General features: G+C 43.9%; 3 protein-coding genes across 3 annotated transcripts; 2 read left to right on the top strand and 1 right to left on the bottom strand.

The window, feature by feature from the left end:
* The first annotated feature begins 362 nt into the window (after nt 1-362).
* Nucleotides 363-908, top strand: ASCL3 (achaete-scute family bHLH transcription factor 3). The gene has a single exon (XM_007954944.2). The coding sequence runs from the start codon at nt 363-365 to the stop codon at nt 906-908; it is 546 nt and encodes a 181-aa protein (XP_007953135.1).
* Nucleotides 909-5,129: 4,221 nt separating this feature from the next.
* Nucleotides 5,130-15,876, top strand: CUNH11orf16 (chromosome unknown C11orf16 homolog). The gene is given in 6 exon segments (XM_007956699.1): nt 5,130-5,296; nt 7,076-7,232; nt 9,615-9,846; nt 11,561-12,208; nt 15,730-15,748; nt 15,750-15,876. Coding segments are annotated over 6 exon segments (1,350 nt in total).
* A 1,250-nt stretch (nt 15,877-17,126) lies between these two features.
* AKIP1 (A-kinase interacting protein 1) lies at nt 17,127-25,748 on the bottom strand. The gene is made up of 5 exons (XM_007954911.1): nt 25,527-25,748; nt 24,972-25,052; nt 22,226-22,330; nt 19,434-19,505; nt 17,127-17,270 (listed from the first exon to the last, which is right to left on the bottom strand). The coding sequence occupies exons 1-5, from the start codon at nt 25,746-25,748 to the stop codon at nt 17,127-17,129; spliced, it is 624 nt and encodes a 207-aa protein (XP_007953102.1).
* Nucleotides 25,749-25,857: the final 109 nt, after the last annotated feature.

Raw genomic sequence — 25,857 nt, 5'->3', positions numbered from 1 at the left:
GCCACCGGGTCTCCTCAGCTAGGTACTACTGCTTGTTTGAGACTTTGATCTGAGGGGTTAGAAAGCGCTCTACAGTACTGCAGAAGACACTATCATGAGACTCAGGCTATATCTTTCTAATGACAAGGATTAAAAGAGGATTAACTTTCTCACAAGGTGACTCAGTGTTACTTAATGTTGTTTCTGTGTACCATTGAAAATCTCCTGTTACCACCCACAGAATAATGTTACCCCATAAGTTTTCAGAATGATCTCAGAAATTATTTGTCAAAGCAGTAAAGTCTTTAAAAGCAAATGACATCTACTGTCTTTTCATCTGGTCAAATTAATAAGCTTGGTTGTATTTCTAGGTTAAAGAGGGAATGATGGACAATAGAAGCTACTCCAATCTGCCAGATAAACTGCCTGTCTTCTCTGATTCTACCCACTTGCCACTGACCCGGTCCTTCTTTCTGGACCCTGTGGTCACTTTCCACGTGTACCCTGAAGCCCCAGTGCCATCCCCTTACTCTGAAGAGCTGTCATTGCTGCCTTTTTCCAGTGACTCTATGATCATGGAGAATTATGGTGAATCCTGCCCCTTCTCTTTCTCAATGCCTTACCCAAATTACAGAAGGTGTGAGTACTCCTATGGGCCGGCTTTTATCCGGAAAAGGAATGAGCGTGAAAGGCAGCGGGTGAAATGTGTCAACGAAGGCTATGCCCAGCTCCGCCATCACCTCCCAGAGGAGTATTTGGAGAAACGACTCAGCAAAGTGGAAACCCTGAGAGCTGCAATCAAGTATATTAATTACCTGCAATCTCTTCTGTACCCTGAAAAGGCTGAAGCCAAGAATAACCCTGGCAAGGCACTCCCCATAATGGCAACCACCAGCCCCCACACTGACCCCATTTTTAGAATCATCTGACTTAGTGTTTCCAAATGGAAACAAATAATTTCACAAAATTGAGTCTCTTAAAGCATCATTCAATAATTTTTTCTAAATGTGATTTCTGTGTGGGCAGATAGTTCAAATGTTAACCTATGGTAGCTATTGCTTATGTGGATTTGAGATGCACCATACATTACCTTATATAGATGGAGAAGATAAGTCTTAAGTTTTTGTCATCTCCTTCAAGAGCTTTAGTAGGGGAAACGGGGCTCAGGTTCTCTAACCCTCCCATCCTGTCCTTCTCATACATTTGGCCAGAGTCTCAACTGTGAGACGCTCCCAGAAAGTCACTTTAAAGTATGACTAATAACTACCCAGTGCTTGTCTTGCATTTTGCAGACATTTCATGCTAAGCAATCACAATGAACCGCTTTGATTTATTCACGTTTGATGGTTTTTATTATTTGGGGTCAACAGAGAAGTCTAGACCTTACCCATGTCATGATGGGAAAGTATCTTAAAGCTGAAGCAAACATTCTTCACAAAGGCTTGTTGTCATTTGAAAATGTTTCAGAATCATATTTTTGCTGCATGCAGAAGACTTCCCCAGACAGCTTAGTGTAGGAGTTAAGAAGGCAGGCTCAGGAATTAAACTTGGTTTTTGTTCTGACTCTGCTACCTCCTCTCTGTGTCTTGGTTCCTCATCCACAAAATGAGAGTGATAATAACAGCAACTACTCCATATATTTATCATGAGAATTAATAGTACTTGCCACATAGTAAGTATTCATAACCATCTTTTATTATTACCTTTATCACTTTCTGCCCACAGCATCACCATTCTCCAGGTCCTCAAGGATAGGAAACTTGCACCTGCCAGGCCTTTTGGGAAAGAACCCTGTATCTTTGAGTCTGCCTTCAAAATGCCTCTCTATTTCCATGGCTAGCTTCAGGCTCTGTCTTCTCCCTTAACTCCAAGGTCCCATCTGTCACCAAACCCTGTGAGGACTTCCTCTACACTGTCACAGCCATCTCCACTGTCATCCATCTGTGAAGTCTTCCCCAATTTCCACCCTTAACATTACTTGAAGATAGGGACCAGTCTTATTCATCCTATATTCCTAGCACCCAGCAAAAGACCTCAAACCAGGCGAGTGTCAGTAAATACTTGTTTTTTTTTTTTAAAAAAAAAACAAAAAAAACACACATTCCAGTGCTGTCACCTAGTGTCTGAGTCATTGTTAACAGTCTCCTCTTTGACCTTCTGTGCTATGTTCTCAACAGGCTCCATCCAGTCTCACTCTGACATTCTTTCTTAAAGCAGTTCATGTCCCTCTGCCACTCAAACCCCATGATGACTTCCTTTTAACTACTATGTTTAAATCTATCTGCTTGGCTTTCAAAATTCCCTGCAATCTGTCCCCATCTCAAATATGCACCCTGATCTCCCAAATACCTCATTCTCCCAGAAAAGAAATTCATAGTCTAGTAAATGTATGGAATGTCACACTTCTCTTCCCCTCCACCATCAAAACCCCACTGGCCTCATTGAGAAATTGTGTTACTGCTGGAGTCTTCATTGATCTCTGTGACTCTAACTTTGTGCACCAAATAACTCAGCCTTTAGATACACTGTCTTGGGCAACGGTCATCCTGAGTACAAAATTACATTGTACTGTAAAGAGAGTCATTAGATGCTTCTGGTTGTAAATATTTTTCAAATGCCCGACCTAAACTGGCTTAATCTATAAAGCTAATTTATTGACTCACATAACTGAAATGGCTAACAATACGACTGCCTTCAAGAACTTGTTTTCTTTAGGTCTATCCTCTGTTTTCTTCTAGGGATAGCTTCAGCGTCCCAAAATAGCTGTGAGAAGCTTCTAGAACTACATGTTTTTTATTTATGTACAGGAACAAAGAGGAAATCTGTATCCCAGGATTCCCAACAAAAGTCCGGGTATTCACTGTGATGGGAGAGGCTCAGGACATGCTCATTCCTAACCATTATTCCCTGTGGCCAGAAGGATGGGGTGTACAGACTGGCATAGGTTCCACCCCTGGAGCTGAGGGTCCAGTCTACATGTCCTAACCACAGGGAAGTGCAGATACAGGAAACAAGGGGAAAGGGAGGAATGAATGAGGGAAAACATTCAGAGATGTTTCTACATATTTTTTGGTATTCTCCAATGAGTACAGTGCTAGGCACATAACTGGTGCACAGTGACTGTCAGATGTCACAGAATAGCAGCCTCCTCCTATGGATGTTTGTGTAAAGACTCGCTTGCCCACTAGGACATAGGTCATTCCTCACACTGGAATGCCCTGCCACTTCCCAGCTTTACAGGAGTGAGTGCCCACATCCACCTCTCACCTAAAATCCTCACAACTATCCCAGCTAAAGGAGCTCTGGTAGCATAGTGGCTAAAGCACTTGACTGCTAACCAGAAGGCTGGCCATTCAAACCCACCAGACACTCCTCGGAAAGAAGGTTGGGCAATCCTACTTCCGTAGTGATACTGCCTCGGAAACCCAAGGAGGGGTCGCTATGAGTCGGGGCCGACTCGATGGCACATAACAACAACAACAACATCCCAGCTAAGGAGAGAGAACCTTCGAAAACTGCCCTGATGAGAGCCATCTGAGTACACACATGAAAAATAAGAATGTCTCAGCAGTAAGAGGATGTAGAGATGCTCTCATTTCAGAAGGTCTGGGGAGGTGGAATGGCTGACCCAAGTCCTACAGCCAGAGCGGAATCTGCACTTGTTCCATTTGTCCCCACTACCCCATTGTGCAGGAGCTCTGGTAGCGTAGGGCCTAAGGCACTTAACTGCTAACCAGAAGGCTGGCAGTTCAAACCCACCAGCCACTCCTCGGAAGGAAGGTTGGGCAATCTACTTCTGTAGTGATACCGCCTGGAAAACACAAGGAGGGGTCGCTATGAGTTGGGTCCAACTTGATGGCATATAACAACAATAACAACAATCCCATTGCGCAAGTGGTCCACACCTCATCTCCTCAGCAGAGACCTGTCTGTTACAGAGCATGTCACGTCTTTGGTTCTTTTGTTTTAAACTACGGAAAACTTTTATGTTAAGAGTTCCTAGGCCAGCCAGTGGCTTCTACTTCCCCCTAGCCTCCTGCTTGTTCAGGGTGGAGGCAGATCAACAACTGGGTCTCTGTTGAGATCACCTCTTCACAGGACTCCCCCGAGATCCAGGGGAGTTTCTGAATGTGACTGACTCTTCTGTCAGTGGAACAGCCTGCCCCTTGGGAATTGAAGCCTTTCTCTCCACCTCCTACCAGGGTCTTCCAGAGAGCAATGGAGAACCATTGCTCTACCACCACACCCCTGGCCCTCACAACCTCTCTCTGGGCAGCTGCCCTACCAGCCTTGCCCCAAGCCCTGCAAGCCCCCCAGGAGAGTCAGTCCTGTCACCCCTTGCACATGCTCAGTACAATCACTTGGCTGCATGTTCCTGCTGGCTTGCATCCATGGCAACCTGCTTGGCAACCACCAGTCAGTTGGACTGTGGCCCTGAGCACCAACTGTCAAAGGCAGGAACCAAGACTGAGGTGGAGACCAGGAGTTTGGGGCTGTGGGTAAGTCCCTTTGGGGTCAGACCTTGTGCACTTGGGCAGGGACAGACTCCTGAGAGGGCTTAGATGGTCTGGTGTTGGACCCTGGGTGGCAGCTATTGTCTGTGAACAGTTGTGAGGTGGCTAGGTCCTGGGTTCTCAATTCAGCCTGGGGCCAGGGTTAGTCCTGTAGGTGTTTGGGTTAGGAGAGGAGTCTGCGCTTGGTTAAGGGGCCAGCTTATCTTCAGAGTTAAGGTTTGTGAGAGGAAGAATGGCTTTACTCTCCCAGGAGTCCCTGCCATTGGGAAGGAGGAAAGAGGGGGAAAAATAACATATATTGAGCTACTTATGTGCCAGCTACTTTACAGATATTATTTCCTGAGCAGTAACTGAAGCTCAGAGAGAAGTAAACATGCAGCCAGCAACCTGTGCAAAAGGGAATTAAAGCTGGTTTCCCTAAAATCACAGCTCTTGCTCTTTCAACCCCTCCACTATTTCCTGAGCCAAAGAATCAGGTGATTCAAAGAGGAACTGAGTGACTGTGAGATAAGGTGGGCTGCACATGGGCAGGTCACCTGAAGAGCTGAACCCCAACCCTGCTTGACATCCTCTGCTCAGCTATGGGCTGCCACTCAGGTAATGGTGGTATTGCTTTCAGGTGGATTCTCTGAAGCCATGGACTTTTCCTCAGGGCCTGGGATGCCTGTGCCCAAATACTGCAGCGTGACTACAACCCTGAAGACCCCTTGTCGGGACAGTGCTGCTCCTCCCTGGGACCTGTCCTACATCTGCCCCTTTGCTCTCCAAGCTCCTTGGCTCACCAGGCACCACCTCTTCACAAGGTACCTGTCTCTACCTGTGTGGGTGAAGGAAATTGTCTGCACCTTTCCTTTTCCTCTTTGTTTTTGGCACTGGGCCAGGAGGGAGGGAACTTACGTATTGGGAAGGTTGAAAGGTGTCTTTACTCGTGTGGTTGTGATTTGCCTGAACACAGGCAAATGAGTATCCTAAACCAAAAAAAAAAAAACAACTCACTGCTGTCAAATTGATTCCGATTTACAGTGTCCCCTCCTTGGGTTTCTGAGACAATATCTCTATGGAAGATACTCTATGCCCAATCTTCCTTCTGAGGAATGGCTGGTGGGTTTGAACTGCAAGCCTTCTGGTTAGCAGTCAAATGCCTTAGCACTATGCCACCAGAGCTCCCCACTACCCCAGCCTAAATGACATTCCTAGTAACCTCAAGGGCTGATCTAGCTTTTACCTTGCGTCATGGTTGTCACAGTTGGTGTGTGTGAAAGAAGGCATCAGGGAGCACTCAGTTACAAAAGGTTCTAGTTTATTTTTACCATGAACTCTGACACTTCCTCAGCCCCATATGGAAATTAGAGTTTCTATAACCAACAACTAAAGTAGGATCCAGGTCCCTCCTCAGGTCCTTTAAAACAAAACAAAACAAAACCAAAAAACCAAACTCACTGCTATCGAGTTGATTTGACTCATAGCGACCCCTCCTTGGGTTTCCAAGGTGATATCACTATGGAAGTAGATTGCCCAACCTTCCTTCTGAGGAGTGGCTGGCGAGTTGAACCAGTCAGATGCCTTCAGTATCCCTCAATTATCCTGGATTTTCCTAAATAGTGTCTTCAGTCAGTTGTATAAAGTCTGAATACTATTGTGCAAGTGGGCAAAGGAACCTGTCTATACTCATTAACCTGTTGTCATCAAGCCAATTCTGACTCATAGTGACCATATAGGACAAAGTAGAACTGCCCCATAGGGTTTCCAAGGCAGCAAACTACCTTATTTTTCTCCCATAGTGCTGCTGGTGGGTTCGAACCACTGATCTTTTTGAACCACTGTGCTATCAGGGCTCCTCATAAGCACAAAGAAATTGGGTAAATTCTAAGGACTCATGTGGAAATTAGAGTTTCTATAACCAACAACTAAAGTAGTGAGGGACATAACAGCTTGAAAGCTCCCTTTCTTGATTCACTTATGTGGACCATCCAGTTCAAGGCCAGAGTTAAGCATCCTTTGCTTCAGACCCCTGCCCACTAACAGCTTCCCCAGGATCAGCCTTGCCCACAAAACTCCTCAGAATGAACTTCTCCTTTTTCTGGCCCACAGCTTCTTTGTGCTGCCCCAGCTCCAACGCTTTCCTTGTCCCCCTGAACCCACAGGGCCAAGTTATCTTTACAATTTTGCTCCTTCAGCATTTCCACTCCTCATCTTGGAATCTCACACTCTACCTTAAGATTTACCTTAATACCTCAATGGCACTCTTTCATGGTCTGTTGTCTAGTCTCAGAACCTGCATAAATTAATTTGAATATCTCAAGCTTAATTACATTTTTATTATTTTGACCCAATCAGATCATCATATTGCCAATCCTTAAACAATGGTTCCTTGCACTGCCCTCTTCTTCTTTCCCTCCCAACAATCTGCTTTATCTTGCTGGATGTCATCGAGTGCCACTTTTCACCTGGATTTCTGTTCCATACACTGTTGCGTGCCATGCTCATGCTGTGGCTCTGCAGAGCTAACTGTGAAACGTGTTTCATTGATGTTTTTAGGGCTTGGTCTTCTCCATCCTGTAATTCCACTTGCTTTTCCCCAGATATGTGTCTTATCATCCATCTCTCCACATTGCTGACCCAGAATGGCAGGGGACTGGCTGGCTGGGAAGAGGTGGAGATGCTGCTGACACCTGGGTCCTGGCAAGAAGAGAACAAGATGGCTTTTATTACCAGTCTCAGATCAGGGCTGCTCCAGAGGCAAGTCCCCACCTCATAGCATCTCCCGGCATGCTCCTCTGGGGCGGCCCTGCTATACCTGATGTGCATCTGTTGTGTGTGCCCAGCAGTTCGGGTTCTTGGATAGGCACAGATCTGCCATGGTTGGACTGTAGAAGGGAAAATGTTTATTAAATGTACTCTGGTCAGGAAAATTCAGTATGTTGAATTACCAGCCTAAGGGCCCAAACCAACCAGTTGCCCTCAAGTCGATTCTGATTCATGATGACCCCACGTGTGTCAGAGTGGAACTGTGTTCCACAGAGTTTTCAATACCTAATGTTTAGAAGTAGATTTCTAAGCTTTTCTTCTAAGGCACCACTGGGTGGACATGAACCACCAAACTTTCGGTTAGCAGCTGAGCACATTCACTGTTTGCACCACCTGAAGAAAGAGCCCAATGTACTTTCCCACCTGCACCCATGTGGGTTCCTCCACACACAGCCATTCCCTGGCATATAAAGAGCCAGTTGTGTGGATTTGTATCAGTGGCTACTTCTTTCAGATTTTTTTTTTTTTTCTTCTTCTTCTTTTCAGAGTCAGATTTCATGAATGTGGATTGCTGGGAAGAAGAGTAGTGTGAATTCTTAAAGAATATAAATTATAGAATTTCCAATCAAAAGTCAGTTTGTCATCTCCAAGTAACTAATTTGTGAATTCTCATGAAATGTTAGCAGTTGTTGTTAGTCATCAAATCTATTCTGACTCATGGTGACCCCATGTGTGCAGAGTGTACTTGCTCCACATGGTTTCCAAGGCTTTTGACTTTTTGGAAGTAGTTCCCCGGGCCTGTCTCCTCTTGGTGGATTCAAACTACCAACCTTTTGGCAGGTACTCAAGCATCTAACTGTTTGTGCCACCCAGAGTTTTGCTCAAATGTAGGGTCTGGCTTGTTGTTGTTGTTGTTATGTGCCGTCGAGTCGGCCCCGACTCATAGCGACCCCTCCTTGGGTTTCCGAGGCAGTATCACTACGGAAGTAGGATTGCCCAACCTTCCTTCCGAGGAGTGGCTGGTGGGTTTGAACCGCCAGCCCTCTGGTTAGCAGTCAAGTGCTTTAGCCACTATGCTACCAGAGCTCCTAGGGTCTGGCTAGTCATTTTTAAAAAATGTTATTGAGAATGTGCACAGTGGAACATACACCAATTCAACCATTTCTGCATGTGTGATTCAGTGACATTGTTCACATTCTTCAGGTTGTGCAACCGTTCTCACCCTCTGTCTCTGAGTTGTTCCTCCCCCTTTAACATAAACTCACTGCCCAATGAGGTTCCTATCTAATCCTTTGAGTTGTTTTTTGTCAATTTGATCCCATATAGTTCTAAAAAGAGCATCATTCCTTAATGTTGTTGTTGTTGTTATGTGCCGTCAAGTGGGACTTGACTCATAGCGACCCCTCCTTGGGTTTCCGAGGCTGTATCACTACGAAAGTAGATTGCCCCATCTTCCTTCCGAGGAGTGGCTGGTGGGTTTTAACCGCCAGCCTTCTGGTTAGCAGTCAAGTGCTTTAGGCACTACGCTACCAGAGCTCCTTCATTCCTTAATAGTTAAGCTAAACTATTGTTTCATTTTAAGAAGAAATCAGGGGATGTTTTGGTTTAAGGTTTAAAGCTTATCTCAGGACAGTGGTTTTGGAGATTCATCCAGCCTCCACGGCTCCAGAAAGTCTGGAATCCATGAGAATTTGAAATTCTGTTCTGCTCTTTTCCCCTTTTGATTATCCAATGATTTAATAAAAGTAATTTGTAATCAGACTATTTCTCTTCAGAATAGTACTGAGTCCCTGAAAGCAGTTTGTAATCGCCTTAAGTTTTCTGGCCTCTCTTATATGCTGTTGATTTACTTAGCCAAGCCCCTTCCTCAGAGACTGGAAAGGCTGTGCTGAGGCTGCCATAAGTACCACAATCACTCCTTGCCCACCTCCCCCACTTGGCCTCATGAATGAGCAATAAATCATCCCTGGTTGGTTTGGACCCAGGAACAGCACTTCTTAAGAGAGAAAATGCTGGTTCAGCAGGGCAGGCACTGGGGGAGGAGGCATGCATTGGGGAAGATGCAGAGGGCCCAGGTTACTCCTGGGAATTGTAGGTCAAAAATATTGGTGGGAGAAAATAAAAAAAGGGTAAAGGAAGAGAAGTAGCAGCAGGAAGCAAAACGAGTGTTACCCGTGACAACAAGCAGTAGTGGGAAGAACACTGGCGCCACAGCCGGCCACTGGCTCTCAGTGGCCAGCCCAATCCTTATCCCGTGTTTAGATGGCTCTTGCTGTTGGCAAGGAAAACGCTGGGGCTGGTTCTGGGGCCTCATAGGGAATCCTTGGTGCCTCCTGCTATACGTCCTTATTCTGGGTGTTCTCTTCCCTATAGCTGGACAGACAGGGGACCCTGCTTGTGGAATTTGAGGTCCCCCTTGTCACAGGCCCAGAGCAGCCAGCCCAGCAGCACAGTGTAGTCTTGGAAGAAGTCATTCAACTCTCACCACCCACGCCATATGCACTACGACCTGGGGACAAAGTGCTGGCACCCTGGGAGCCAGATGGACAGCAGTATGGCCCTGGCACTGTTCTCTTGGGCTTGGAGACCAGAGACCCTCAGAGAGGTAAGGGAAGTTGCTCTGATCTACTACTGCAAGTCCTCAAAAGGAGCCAGGCTGGTGATGAGGCCAGAGGAGAGAGCAGAGAATAACTCTATAGTTTAAGGGTCTTAGAAACACTGAAGAACAAAAAACTTTATCTCTTCACTTGCAGCTTAATCTTGGGGTGGCAACAGAAGTATAAACCATTATCTATCAGATACAGTATTTCTATCAGAGTAAAATGGCCTAACACAATTTTTTGTGTGTTGGCTAAACTATACTGTGGTGGGGTTATCCTGGGTCACAGCAGTACTCATGACCTATCCCCTACCAGGTGCTCCAGGGACCCAGCAGTCCTCTTCTCCAAAGCCGGTCAGCATTATGTAATTAAGAAAGGTTTCTACTTTGCTTCCCCACTCCAAGATGCATTTTAGTTTTGACATGAAAAAGTGGGTACCTACAGGTCATCTTGTAGTCTAGGAGACAGGCTCCCTCAACTCCACTGGGAAGGAATGGTAAAATATGGAGCAGGTGAGAGGAATGTTCCCACAGGCTCTCCAGGGAAAAGAGTGGGCGAGGAGCCAGGCAGAGCACCTGAGGCTTTGCCTTTGGGGATAGGATATAAGAACCCATATCCCTGCAATAAAAAGGAGCTCTGGTGGTGTAGTGGTTAAGGCATTTGGCTGCTAACCAAAAGTAAAGTGGTCTAAACCTACGGGCGGCTCTGCAGAAGAATGATGATACAGTCTGCTTCCATTAAGATTTACAGCCTTGGTCAAAGCCAGCTACCCAGAGGGACCGAGTAGTTGAACCTGCAGGCTTGGGACCACAGTCGCAGGGGACATCAAGCTCAATTGGCATAACATACTATACAAAACATTGTTCCACCTCTTACTTTGGTGAGTAGCGACTGGGATCTTAAAAGCTAGCAAGCTGCCATCTAGATGCAACGATGGGTCTTTCCTCATCCAGAGCAAAGAAGAATGAAGAAAACCAAAATTCATGGAAACAATTAGTCCTAGCAACTGGTACACCATCTGATCTGAAACCTATACAAATATGAGACCAGAAGAACTACATGGTGCCCAGCTACCACTGTCATCCACTTAGAAGGTGATCTATGTAGGAGATTCTGGATAGAGAGGGAGAACAATGTGGAACAAAACTCAAAATCATTTGGAGAAAAAAAAAGGTGGATACCAGGTTTGCTGGTCCGATAGAGTGTGGTGGAACCACTGAGACTATGGCCCCTAGCTGCCCTTCAGGTTTGGAATTGAACCCACACCTGTGGTTTCCAGCCAAACAAAAGACAGGCATGTGAGTTAAACATTTACCTCAAGTAGATACACGCCTTGGAGAGAAGAATCATGGGCGAAAGAAGGGCTGCTTATGCACAGGGAGACAGCTCAGGGGGCAGGAGTGTATGGAGGGATGGGCACTGGGAAGAGGTAACTATGGGGAGGAAGTAGAAGGGGAGCTGTTGCATTGTGGTAAACTGTGGTCAATGACATGAGACAAAGTATATGTGAACTGCTGTATGGAAAGTGAATTTGCTCTGTAAATCTTCATCCAAATCACAAAAAAAAAAAAAAAAAAAAAGATTTACAGCCTTGGGAACCTTGTGGAGGTCACTATGAGTTGGAATTGATTCGATGGCAGTGTGTTTGGTTTTTTGGTTTATCCTCACAATAAAGAAGTACTAATTATAACAAGGCTGTTGCCCTTTTTTGTTCTGTAGCATCAAAGGATGAAGAAATCACTGTTCACTTCTGGAATGGCAAGATAGCTCAAGTGCCTCTAGGTGGGGTCAGGTGGGTGCCCCCAGCTGTCTGGAAGGCATCTATGGAGAGGCTACACAAGCCTCTCACCAGGGAGCACTGCAGCCCCCTCCTCTGGGCCCCTTGCTGTTCTCTGCTGGGGCCAGTCACTGGATGTGTCACTTATGAGCTTCCTCTGGCCACTCCGTTCCTTTGCCCTCCCTGCCATCCTTATACTTGCTGCCAGCTGCTGTACCAGGGCTGCCTGTGCTGCTGTCCTTCAGCTGGACTCACCTGGTGGCCTTTAACCTGGACTTCAGAGGTCACAGCCAGAGAACTTCCAGAGCCAGAGCTGAAGCCCACATCACAGCTTTTGTCCTTAGAGGGTCCTAAAGAGGAGAAGGTAGCAGTGCACGCACCCATGGATGTTTCTCCCTCCTCCTCCTCTTCTGAAGACGAGGATTTGGACAATAATTTAGAGATGGGCCTTCTTCAAAGACTGATGGTGAACAGCACAGTCAACGCTGACCCCATCCTTCTTGAGACGTTGCCATGCCAGAGTGGCTTCTGCCAGCCAGAATGGAGGTATTGGAGGAGAAAAGGCCCTGAGCCACAACCTAGGAAGCCAGGTAAACTGGAGCACAGGGGTCCCTGCTAAGACACAGGCTGAAGCCCACTGCTCTCTTCCCTTCCTTGAGTCTCTCAAGAATCTGATGCAGGTTTCCACTACATTGGGAAGTAACACGTTGGAGTGTGGTAATGTTGAAAGGGAGGCTGTGGTGAGGGAAATGCCTGGTTTCCATTTAAGCAAGAAAGGCCAGTAAGAAAGAATGGGCTGATCTTTGTGCTAAGGTTTGCACATCTGTCTTAACATTTGTCTTTTCTTTCTACACTGGTCTTTACTGACAAGGCACTTCCATCATCTATTTTTGTCCCTCTCAGCCCTTTTTTTTCTTGGAGGCCTTGATTTTTCTCTAGCTGAATTGTCAAAATGCCTCCAGATATTGGTTAGGGTAGTCAGCATCTGAGAAGCACAGAAACCTGTGGGTAAACATTGGCTATCAGGCCCCTCCTCCTAGATGAGCCCCTTTGTTAGAATGGGAAAGACGAAGGCACTACATTATACTGCTGGCTCTTCCCAACTAGGAGGGAAGCAGTGTTTAAATTGTTGGCAGTCCCTATATTTCTTTACATCCAAGAACTGTGTGACTTCATGGAGGTTTGAGCAGCAGTGTATCATTGATTTGCCTCGAATCTACCCTATCTAAATTTCCAAGGGGACCCAGAAAGAGCAGAAGCTTGTCAGCAGGCAGAGCTCTGTGCAGAGGTAGTCTGGATAGGCCTGGCCCTAGACTAGATCTCTTGGGGCCCTGGGATGACTGGCTTAATGTTCATTGGATAGGATGCTTGGGCCATGGATACTGTGAGGGTTAAAGAATACCACCTGCTAAGGGCTTAAGGACCCCTAGACACTGTGGGTCCCTATTTGAAGCTGCCTTATTTCCAGGACAGCTGCTTACCAGAAAGAACCTCTCAGTCCATGAGGATTTCAATCCTGCCTCAGGGGTAAGGACTTCATTAGTCTTCAGTTATGGAAAATTTGAGAAATTGTTTCTACAATGGGAAGCTTTCTTGAATCTTTTGGACCCCTAGACTTTAAAATAGGTGGGGATGTATTGATATAAGTCTACTGTTCTATTTTTTTGCAAAGTGAACCCCTTTATTTATTTTTAGGCTTTTTCTCTGTAGAGGATAAGGTATTTATTATTTAAAAAAATTTTGTGTTGTTGTTGAGAATATACACAGCAGAACATACACCACTTCCACAATTTCTACATATACAATTCAGTGATGTTGATTGTATTCAGGTTGTGCAACCATTCTCACCCTCCTTTTCTGAGTTGTTCTTCCCCGATTAACATAAATTCACTGCCCCCTAAGGTTCTTATCTAATCTTTGGAGTTGCTGTTGTCACTTTAATCCCATACAGAAAGATCTTAAAAGAGCATAATACTTAAGGCAGGTATTTTTTTTTTTACTAGTTAAGCTAAACTATTGTTTGGCTTTAAGAAGACTTTAGGGGATATTTTTGGTTTAAGGTTTAAATATTATCTCAGGGAAATAGTTTCAGGGGTTCATCCAAGCCTCTGTGGCTTCAGAACTGCTATAGTATTGTATAGAAGGGTTCCAGGGGTTCTGTGGCTTTCAGTGCGTGAGATCTTTCCCCCGCCTCTGACAGGGGAACAGCCAGAAGGCCAAGAGTCCAGCTATGACCAGCTGAATGCTTTCTCCCCTCTCCAAGAGGACATTTTGTACTGACAATATAAAGGGATCCTGGATTTCTGTGAAATGGGTCATTCTGATATCACAGTGGGAGGCCTTGGCAGAAATAATTGGGAAACAGCTGTTTCTGTGACATCTGCCCTCCCAACAAGTGAGGACATAAATGGTGCCAAAATCTAATTTTGATGTTAACTTCTCCATAGCTTCCCCTGCCTTCTGCTTCAGCAGAGCCTGGAGAAAGTAAAGCTCTGTTTACCCAAAGGAGAGGAATTTGTGGGCAATAATTGAGACATCAATAAGCCTAGTATCAGGGACAGGAATTACAGTGGGGTCACCTAAGAGGCCATGGTGGTCAGGCCTGCCCCAAATACCCTATCTTCCCAGTGGCTCCCAAGCCTATATTCCCACTGCTGTGGCTTGCTCCATGTCAATCCTCTAGACTGGTTCCAGCCAATTAAATGTCCCCAAAGTTTGATCAGTCCTTAATATACACTGCTCTTATCCTCATTGCCCAAAGCCACTTACACCTACATTTAGGTCTCTCTCCCCATCCACATTTAAGCAGACTCAATTCATTTCTGTTTCTCCCAAAAATGAATTCTAAAGCAAGTTAACTGATTACAACAAAGAGAAATATAGTACATGTTATCTTCAGGTACTTTGTCTGGCTTTCTTTGAGATACTTATTTGTTATGCTTCAGGCAAAGGTTAATTCCTGGGGCTGAACCATGAGTTTCAAGGGCCCTGCCCTCTGCCAGGTCCCAGTCCTGTACCCATAAATGTGGAGAACATGCTTGAGATGAGGTGTGCAGAAAGGGACCATCTTCAGTCCTAGTCAGATGGAGTGAGTACTGCATGCAAGAACTAGGGCAGATGAAGGGCATAAAATCATGTGTCAGCCAGGGCTAGAAGCAATGGCTAACACCCTAGCTTTTCTTTCTGCTTCTCCAGATTTGTTTCCTTTTAAGGAAATGTGCTGCTTAACTTCCCTGAAAAATGCTTGCCATCAAGTACTGGTGCTTGAGTTAGGAGCTCTACCTCTTAAGGATCTATGTTGTATAGCCGCCTGCTCGCTGTCCCCACGTCTTGTAACTTTCAGTTATAGGCAGTGAGAGGTTACTGTTTGATCCTAACAAACCTGGGAGACCAGAGTTTTGTTTGCTGGCAGTCATGTTGCTCCCCTTCCTCCTTCGCTTATGAGTAAAACAAGATTCAAGCTGTCATTTTAAAAGTCAGGGAGGGGATGAAGTTCTTTAAAAGTATTCTTTCCCTTTTAGATTGCTCTGTTCCTGGTGGCGTAGTGCCTAAAGCATTTGACTGCTAACCAGAAGGCTGGCAGTTCAAACCCATTGGCCAAGCCACTCCTCGGAAGGTTGGGCAATCTTCTTCCATAGTGATACTGCCTCGGAACCCAAGGAGGGGTTCCTCTGAGTCGAAATCGACTCGACTGCATTGAGTTTGGTTTTGGTTTTTGGTATTCTTTAGGAAGTCTCATCTCATTATTTTTGTTTTCCTTCATTCAACTTCTTAGACCCTGTCTTCCCATTAGTTTCCTCTTTGTGATCAGTGTGATTTATAAACTCCTTTGACTAGTAGCATCGGTTAGCTTTTCCTACTGGCTGTTTGGAAAATGAATCTGAAAATGACTGCCATCCAATTCCAAATCTGGGTATCAAACAATAACCTTTCCAAATAGCATAGTAGCCAGACACGATTAACAAACTTATTTCCTCTTTAAAAGAATAGTCTCAGGAGTTTACAGATACTTAAGAGATGCAGAGATCAATACAGTTCTACTTATGACATCAAGACTAACTCCATCAAAATGGTGGTATATTCAGCATAACGAATTGACTTTTGGGTTTAGGAACAAGGCATTGCAATATACCTGGAAAAAAGAGAACACCAACTGAGAACACAGACTGTACTTGCGGGAAAGACTAAGGAGCTGGGCCTGGAAGAAACCTACATGAGACCACCACAGACCCTGCCAGAAACCAAACATGAAAACTGAGTTGGGGTACTGAGACACATCCACAGTGATAAGAATTTCCTTTAGACTAAAAGCCCCAAGGACCAAGGTAAAGAAGACTGAGAAGGGACTTAAGGATTCCTTTCACTATTCTCTGACCTTGTAAGAGTGATAAAACCCATGGCCCCTCTTCCCAGTAAAGGTGACATACCACCAAGTTTGCACATAATTTCAGAAAGCTTACAGAACTCCCGAAGTTCATCACAGACTTCTTGGGGAATGCAAGGATCCCTGTTTAAATGACCTTCTACCTCTATGGTTAGGGGCATGGTTTTGTTTCACTAGGGTCTCTGTCTATGTATACCTCACTGGATATACAGTTCTACTTAAAACTTCATTTTCATCACACACAATACTAGCATTTTTCCTCATGAAAGATATGTTATATTCAAGATGAGATAAATTAACAGGCAACTAAACTTGGAGATACAAAAGTACTGCTGATGTGCTAGCTTAAAAAAGTCACAACGTATGACTCTTTTCACATCAGTGACTTTTGATCCTTAAAAATCCAATCAGCATAAGACTCTCAGGATTTCTTTTCTCTTATAGGAAGCTAAACAATAGTGATGCTAAATACTTGAGGAAGAGTTACAAAAAGTGACTAGAAAGGCCTTCTTCAATGGTTGGGAGGCAGAGTACAGGCCACAATTAATAGTCAAGTAAGCAGCAGCTTCACCCCATTAAGACTTCTTGGCAAATGAGTGGCAGAAAGGCACCTCTGTCAATAGGGGCACAGGAGTGTGGCAGCCCTGCCCAGGGCTCCCTGCCACAGGCCTGGTGAGATCTGCCAGAGGATGTCTTCTCTACAGAAGCTACAGGATGTGGTCTCCATGCTTTGTGTCCACAGCCTCTCTGCCTTCATTTCATAAAGCCTACAGTTGCCCATGAGCTACTTTTTATTTCACCTCTTAATATCAATAAAATTGTTTCTCTTCATTTCCAAATCTCTCCCTTTATTATCATCATTAACTTCTGCTTAGGAAGCAAGCATTAAAAACTACACAGATAGCATCATTACATTATTACTTTTAGGCAAAAGGGGGTGGGGGGTCTTCTACATGCTCAAGTTAAAACTGGAAGAGACAGACTCCAGAGTTCCTTAGAAAGCTGAACCTCTATAGTCAGCACTAAAAGCAGAATTCATATGTGAGTACTAAGAGAATCACACAGTGGTTTCATTCTCCTGCTTACTAAAAAGAGGTGATGCGAGGCTCAGGTGATGGTCAGCATCATATGGGGAAGACCAAGTCCACACTCTGTCCTGAATCAACTGCTACCACATGAGTCTTCTTGGTTAAGTCATTCGAACCCACAGTGACAGAGTAGGTCCCTGGATACACTTCTATGTAGAGGTCCTTAGAGATGCTCTCAGCCTGAAACAAAAAGATATTAGCAGTTCAGAGATTTCATATCCCAATCTTATCATTGTGCAACAGAGGTGCAATGGAATGAAGTATTAACAAGAGACAGAGATCCTGCTTTCAAGGCTCAGCTTGGCCATATAAGTGCAGTCATCTAGGTGAGTTTCAGCCTCTCATGCTTGTTTCTTTATTTCTAAAACTAACATGATCTATCTCACAAGTAAACATGTAGATAGAAGCACTTTGTAAATGTTAAAAGTGTTATAGCAATATGGAGGATTGTAAGAAGAACGCTAGTTAAAGCAGAAAGATAAGAATGAAGCAGAGGGAAAGGGTAATGACTTTTGTTTTGGGGATCAAAAGTGGACGGTGTTAACACAAATTAGCAGTAATGCAAGGTACCTTGGAATAGTGAGAACCATTCTTTTTAATTGTGCTTTGCTAAATTTATTATCAGGAGGATGAAACATTTCAACTAAAGCTGAGAATACTATGTGTAGATTCCATTTTGTCACTGAAGCAGGAAATTAGCTGTCTGGCAAAAGCCCTTCCTTGGAGGATTGGTTCTCCTATCATGCAAAACATTGGAAACTGAAATTAATGGAAAAATTTCTGTTGAGAATTGTAGTGAGCACAAACCATCTTCCATGAATAGACTTTACATGTGGCTAGGAGGTGGGTCATAGCAGGTGTGGTGGCAAAACATAGGTCTTAGTTCAAATGGCAAAAGGATAAAGTCACAAATTAGAAAAAAGTGTATAATTAAGCACCAAAGTGACAGCTAGAATCCCACTACATGCATAGTTAATACTAGGAAGGATCCAGAGGCAGAAGCTGTCATTTTTACCACCAGACCCAAAGGAATAAAACCAAATTACTAACTAGCAAATTCCACTATGAGAAATAAATGATAATATTTATACTTTATGAAACTCCCCCACACACACACCTTGAAGATAGATCTGAAGTCAATATTTTCCAAAGTTGCTTTATGTTATATCCTTTCCTGCCCAGTTACTACAAAACTGGTGTCTATTTTCATTTAATTCATGGGAATGTACATGACAATGCTACAACAGGTCACTGGTTATCAACTGTGTAAATAAACAAAAGTAGATTTCAGAAAGTATGGCTGTACTGGAAATGCAGAAAGCCAAGGATGCTTCATTTGTTTGCATAAAAGGAAACACTGGGGGCAGGCTGGCATCTGTGACCCCAACAATGCGGAGCATCAGAAGATCCGCAATCTCAGCCAAACAACTCGTCCTTGTGGGAGGCATCTCAGCCTAACAACTTGTATTTGTATTAGAAACAGAATATTCTTAGTAGCTACTATTCTACTGTATTCTAAATCCTTGCTAGCAGTAAACTGTATCTTTATATACAAACAAAAATAAAGCAAATTATTGTAGCAATACACTGAAGTTCCCTTCCTGCGAATTCTAGCCCTTCAAAGTCCCAAAAGATTCCACTGATTCATGAACAAATGAGTACTCTACCCTAAAAATAAAAAAAACCTCACCAATGTTTTACCTTTTTCTTAAAAAAAATGTTAAGTGATAAATCTTCCATTTCAACCATTTTTACATGTCCAGTGACTTTACATTTGCCACGTTGTACAACCATCACCACTATCTACTTCCAAATTTTTTCATCACTTAACAGAAATTCAATACCCCTCAAGCAACAACTCCCCATCAATATACGTTTTCATAGAGAAACATTTGTGGAAAATGGGAGCAAATCCCTTCAAATGTTTTGGAACCTGATCTGACCAGATGTGTATGTTTCAGAATTTTAGCAATGATTTCCACTTTATAAGCAGAAGGGTCAGGCCCCCCCTGCTGTGTGAACAGATGGTGGAATTCTAGCAAGCCCCAGTGCTCGCCCAGCTGAGCTGTAGGAACTGAGATGTGAATACTTCACATTCTTTCCAACCACAACTATGAGTTCAGACACAAACAGTATTCTGGAAGCTTCAAGTGAAGGAAGGATACCAAGGAAACAATTTTACACTGACCTAAAACGCTGTGCACCCTTCCCCAAGTGTAAGAACATCCCAACTTAAAAATACTACAGACTGTGTAAATAGAGAGGCCTGTAATAAACCAGGCCAACTGGCTAATGGAATTGCAATAGTGGTGAAGCCCAGTACACTAGACATTCTGTACTCACAGGCTGGGATGCCTCTAGGTCACACTGTGAAGTTTGATAGATGCCTTCAAGACCAAGGGATGTGTCTTGACTCTGAGGAGACAAGTAGAAACACTGATTAATGCTCAAGCTTTGACTTCTGGATTGTAAAGAGATATTTGCTCTTACATCATTACTGTTGTGTGTCCTTGAGTCGGTTCCAACTCATAATGACCCTATAGGACAGAGAAGATCTGCCCCATAGGGTTTCCAAGGTTGTAATCTTTATAGAAGCAGACTGTCACATCTTTCTCCCCAAAAGTGGCTAGTGGTTTTGAACTACTGACCTTCTGGTCAGCAGCTGAGAGCTTAACTACTGCACTACCAGGGCTCCTTCCATATTACTAAACCAAAACCGAACCTGCTGCCTTTGAGTTGATTCCAACGTACAGTGACCTTACAGGACAGAATAGACCTGCCCCATGGTGTTTCCAAGGCTGTAAATCTTTATGGAAACAGACTGCCTCACCTTTCTCCTACAGAGAGGCTGGTGGGTACAGATTGCTGACCTTTTGGTTAGCAACCTAATCCTTTAACCACAGCACCATCAGAGTTCCTTCCTACATTATAAGGTGGCGTAGTGCCTAAGGCATTTGATTGCTAACCAGAAGGCTGGTGGTTCAAACCCACCAGCCACTCCTCGGAAGGAAGATTGGGCAATCTACATCTATAGAGATACCTCCTCGAAAACCCAAGAAGGGGTGCCTATCAACTGAATCAACTGGACAGCAGTGGTTTTTTTTTTTTTTTGGTAACGATAAGATTTTTCTAAGTTGTCACTTAAGTTACTAAGGTTCTTTTTGGTGACTTCTATGAGGTATTTTGGTAATGTTTGCTATGATTACTCTGGGCTTTGGAATCAGACAGATCTGGGTTTGAATCCTACCTCTGCTGTTTACTGAGAGGGACAGATTAACTTCTCCGAGCCCTGGAGCTTGCAGCATGAATTCAGCCCTCAGTTACATGCCTGTGCACGTTCTTCCATCCTTTTCCTAAATCCCTCCATTCTAACATCCCAACATGCCCACATGCCAGAGAAGTCAAGAATCCAACTTACAGATTAGACTCTGGGCCTAAATTTGCAGTCTTGGAGTACAACTGAGGGAGTTTAAAACAACGCCTCTCCTCAAAAACACAAAAAACTAATCAAGCAGTCTAGTCGAATTTTCCTGTTCAATCAGCTCAACAAGTAGACACTTTGACTTTCCCCAGGAAGACATGCAGTAAAATAAAGATACATTTTGTAGTGAGAGGCTTGTCATTTTTATTATCCTTAGGAAAAGTACTCTGTTGAAACAGAGACCTTCTCCTTGCATTTCCTTTTCAAAAGTTATCAAAGACATGATGGGAGCCCTGTGATGCAGTGGTGACATGGTCAGCTGCAAACTGAAGTCAATGGTTTGAACCCATGAGCAGCCCTGTGGGAGAAAGATGTGGTGATCTGCTTCCTTAATGATTACAGCCTTGGTAACCCTACTGGGCAGTTCTACTCTGTTCCATAGGGTTGCTGTGAGTCAAAGTTGACTTGATGGCACACAACAACACAAACATGACAATTATCACCTACTTTATAGTAAAACAGGAGCTCTGGTGAAGGCATTTGGCTGTTAACCAAAACGTCAGCAGTTCAAACCTACCAGTTATTCTGCAAGAGACTGATGAAAACAGTCTGCTTCTGTGAAGATTTACAGCCTTGGAAACTCTATGGGGGCAGTTCTACTCTGTCCTATAGGATCACTATGAGTCAAAACTGACTCAATGGCAGTAGGTTTGGGTTCTTTTGTTGTTGTTTGATAGGAACATATGAGATTATGAAAAATCTCTTTCCAATCCCCAGCTACGGAAGAATATAATTAAAGACTGCCCAAAATTCCATGGCCTAAGATGGCAGGGTGAACTGAAGACCTTACAGTGGCCTCAATCTTAGTTTTGGACAAACTCCTATTTCACGTTCATTGCTGTGAATTCTTAGTGTTGATTCATTTCCGTTAAGCACTGTAACACTGAGTCATACAGACATAAATACAGTCCAGCAAGAACTCCCTAATATAGGTCCTCACAGCTTTTCTTTTCAAACTGTTGTGGAAAGTATACACAACAAAAATAACCCAATTCAACATGTACAATTCAGTGACTGATCACTTTCTTCAAGTTGTGCAAAACTAAAAAAAACAAAACCCAAACTCATTGCTGTTGAGTCGATTTGACTCACAGCGACCCCCTCCTTGGGTTTCTGAGGTGGTATCTCCATGGAAGTAGATTGCCCAGTCTTCCTTCTGAGGAGTGGCTGGTGGGTTTGAACTGCCAGCCATCTGGTTAGCACTCAAATGTCTTAGGTACTACACCACTGTTGTTGTTATGTGCCATCGAGTCTGACCTGACTCATAGCAATCTGTCCTTCGGTTTCCAAGGCAGTATCACTACAGAAGTAGATTGCCCAACCTTCCACTAGAGCTCTTCAAGTTGTGAAACCATTGTCATTCTCCTTTTCTGAATTGTTGTCCCCCACTGACATGAACTCACTGCCCCCTAAGTTTCCTATCTGACCTTTTGAATTACTGTTGTCAATTTGATCCCATTTGGATAATTCTTCCAAGGAGTACAATGTTCAAGGCAAGCATTCTTTACCAAATAAGCTAACTTATCATTTGGTTTAAAGAAGACTTCAGAGGTTATTTTCAGTTTAAGTTTAAAGATTATCTCAAGGCAGCAGTTCCAGGGTCTTACATCTTAGGACTCTGAGGGCACAGTGCAGGACAGCTGAGAATACATACTTGACCATTCCTCATGTCCGAGCACCACGACCGCTCCGACTTCCCTCTGTGGTAACGATAGACATGGGTTGCCCCTCCTTCCTCTGGCACAGATGAATAATATTTCTAGAGAAGTAAAGTGAAAGATGTTGGGTAACCAAGAAGTCTAGCCAAATTTAAAACAAAACAAACAAAAAAACCCAAAACCTTCTGATCTTGTGCAAACTGTGGTTAAGGAAGGAGGCAATAGAGCAAAGGTAAGTTGCCCTCTTGATAGACATCTGGTCATATAACAAACTCCAGGCTACGTAAAGAAGAAAACAGAATTGGGCATTACTTTGCTGCCATCTGCTGCCTTTGTAGAGCATGAACTCTGGCCAATGAAAGCTGGGCAGGACCATGCTCTCTGCCAGGTTAAATAATTTTCATATCTTTACCCCAATATCAAATACAAATGCCCTTGCATCTCCTATCATGACAAATTCTGATGAACCGCTCCATGTTTACTGTCTGTCTCAGACAAGAACAAGGGGGAAGAGAAGGGTGCACCTTCTTGAAATTTAGAAATACAGCAGTAAATGTGACAAAAACCCAGTAACCACACAGCCCTTCTGCTACTGTGAGGGAAGTGGAGAGAGGGTTCCAGTTTAAGAAAGATAATTCAAAGGACCAGAAAATAGTTACATTTTTCTTGTCTACTTCCTTTCTCCCCTCTTGAAGTTAACCTTGGACTTGCCCTTGATTATGACTAATGAGGACATGACAAACCTACTTGAACATGTTGTTGTTGTTATGTGCCGTCGAGTTGGACCTGACTCATAGCGACCCCTCCTTGGGTTTCCGAGGCAGTATCACTACAGAAGTAGATTGCCCAACCTTCCTTCCGAGGAGTGGCTATTGGGTTTGAGCCGCCAGCCTTCTGGTTAACAGTCAAGTGCCTTAGGCACTATGCTACCAGAGCTCCTACTTGAACATGTTGTTGTTGTTGTTGTTGTTATGTGCCGTCGAGTCGGCCCCGACTCATAGCGACCCCTCCTTGGGTTTCCGAGGCAGTATCACTACGGAAGTAGGATTGCCCAACCTTCCTTCCGAGGAGTGGCTGGTGGGTTTGAACCGCCAGCCTTCTGGTTAGCAGTCAAGTGCTTTAGCCACTATGCTACCAGAGCTCCTAGTACAGGGATAATGTCTAAGGCATGTGACCAGAAGAATAAGAAGCTAAGGGAAGCACTTCAAGACATGGATCTAATTTTGTATTTTAGGTGCTGCTTCAAAGTTGTGAAGGCAAAGATATAAGACTGTTCCCAATTTTCTCTCTAAAAAGCCAAGGGATTCTGAGGCTCCATTCCATAATGGAGACTTGAAGTGAAGCATGAACTGAAAACCAAAATGAGGAACACCAATTTGCTAAACCTCAAACCAAAGACAAATATTATTTCTTTTACTGAGCCATGAACCAAAGTGTTATTTTAAGTTAATCACTTTACAGTAGAGCTGGAGTTACAGATTTTTCTAAAACCACTTAACAGAAGGAATAAGAACATTAAAATAAAATAAAATAAAATTCTCCAAACCCTATCTCATTGGCTAGAATCCTGTTTTGGGGGTCACAGGAATTTTATAAAAGATATAGGAAGATAAGAGATTTTTTTTTTTGGAGGATCTTAATATATGAAACTGAACAGCAGGACAGAAATAAGGTATACTCCTCTTTCTCTCCTATCCACCACCATCCTTACAGTCAACCACATAAGAATAAGAATCAGAAAATGTTAAGGCTAAGAAACCAGCCAGCTGTAATTTCTAGAAGATACGGGGTACCTTCGGTGCAGGTGATTTCCTTGTATGTTGTCTAGCCTACCTTCAACATTCCTCCAAAGTCCTTAAAGACAACTATGTGTATGGTCTTGAAAAACTTTGAGAGGAAGAGGGACTTTAAAACCCTTGTTCACCCATTTCAATGAATGTTACACAAATCTCATCTATATCCCTTAAACTCAGCTTAAGACAATTTTCTGGTGTTCATTTCTCAGTGGAAACCAAAGAAACAGACTGTTAAGGCTAAAAGGGACTTTAGAAATCTTCATTTCTAGGTTGGGAAGGTAAGGGTGAGTGAGACTAAGGCCTAAGGCACTCTATACCTATACTCTAGAATATAGGTATAATTCCTGGGATACTTACTGGTCTTTCCATTAACTCACATGCCCCCTGCCCTGCCCCAAGGATGCTGTACCTGCTTCATATAATGATCACTTCTGTCACCAATAACTGATATGGGCCTACAGGGACATAATTAAAAATGACTTTATCAGGAACATTAGACATCAGCGATTAAGATCTATTGTGGGGATTTTGTGTTAGTTGTTGTCTGTTTCAGTACACTCTGAAAACAGAGACTGAATTCCAGTTAGAGTGATCCTCAAAGTTTTTTTTTTAAACTTTACTTGAGTTCAAAATCAAACACACACACACACACACACTGTACTAATATTTGCTCTTGATTTCTTTTGGAATTCAGAAAATAAGCATCAGTGAGGGCAGAGGCCTTTTGTGGCTTGTTCACTGATGTATCCTCAACAATACCTACAATTAGGCATTAAATAAATACTTGTTGAATGCATTCTAGCTTCGATTTGTCATCTAGTTTACAGCCTTATCTGATACAATTGTTGCTCAGGGCAGGACAAAGTCTTCAGGTTGTCTCTAAATTCCAGAAAGATTCACATTATGATCCTTCAATTGCAGGGTCAGCCAGCTTACAGCAACTTACCCCACACTGACTTGAAGCATAGTCCATGAATTCAGCCATTGTTCTGAAGGAAGCACTGAGGGTTGGGTATCTTTCTTCTCTCTGTTTGAATAAACAGCAAGTTGCAAGTAAGATAAGGGATGCCCTATGCAGAATGAAGCCATTTTGGCCTCTTTTTTACTTTTGGAAAGACATCTACAAGCTGAAGTCGGAAAGTAGGATATTACTGAGAAAGAATTCCAACTATAAAAGGAACACATAGATAGCACTTTATCCAAGACCTAAACGGTATTTTTACTAGCTTTACTCTAAGATAACAGGGAACAATTAAAGGTGGGAAAAAAAGGTTAGCCAGGCCCAAGCACTACTGGTATCCTACAGCTACCTAATAAGAATCTGTGAAGTGTGAAGAGCTTCAATACATCTATTCAATATATCTAGGCATCCAAGGCCTGCCTGGTGCTTTCCAGTCTCTACCAAGGAAAGGATTCCTCTGGTGCTTCTGTAATGCCACGCCCCTGGTCTCCAACAGGCCTGTGCTTAATGAATGAATAAGCTGGTTCCCTGCACAGGTACCTCTCCTGGGAGAAGGCGATGGGGGTCTGTTGCTAGACGTCTTTCTTGGTTGGACCCCTCTGGGGCAAAAAACCCCACGCTGCCTTTGGGGAGCTCCAGTGAATGCCAGTTCACCGCTCTCCTCTTGGCCCGCTCCAGCACTTCTTGACCCAGCCTAGCCGAACGCTGCAGCCTATGTCGGTCCACCCCGTTCAGCGCCGCGGCCGCCAAACAGTTCTCCATTTCTCCCTGGACAAGTATACACACATACACACGAGTGTTCAGTGGTACTACGGCCGCCCAGATCTGGCCCAGTGTCTGTGCCTGCTTCCGCCCTCCCACTACAGGCGAC

Source organism: Orycteropus afer, unplaced genomic scaffold (genome assembly GCF_000298275.1).
Source record: "Orycteropus afer afer isolate SDZICR_OR568_19922 unplaced genomic scaffold, OryAfe1.0 scaffold00014, whole genome shotgun sequence".
Classification (NCBI taxonomy): Eukaryota; Metazoa; Chordata; class Mammalia; order Tubulidentata; family Orycteropodidae; genus Orycteropus; species Orycteropus afer.
Note: the sequence above shows the minus strand (reverse complement) of the source record. Positions and strands in the feature narration are given on the sequence as shown.

Coding starts and splice junctions, on each gene's coding strand:
- AKIP1 (XM_007954911.1), bottom strand. CDS start 25,748: ATGGAGAACTGTTTGGCGGCCGCGGCGCTGAACGGGGTGGACCGACAT. Junction 25,053..25,526: donor ATCGCCTTCTCCCAGGAGAG/GTACCTGTGCAG, acceptor TTATTCAAACAG/AGAGAAGAAAGATACCCAAC. Junction 17,271..19,433: donor ACCTAGAGGCATCCCAGCCT/GTGAGTACAGAA, acceptor TTTTTGTTTCAG/GCTGAGAGCATCTCTAAGGA.
- ASCL3 (XM_007954944.2), top strand. CDS start 363: ATGATGGACAATAGAAGCTACTCCAATCTGCCAGATAAACTGCCTGTC.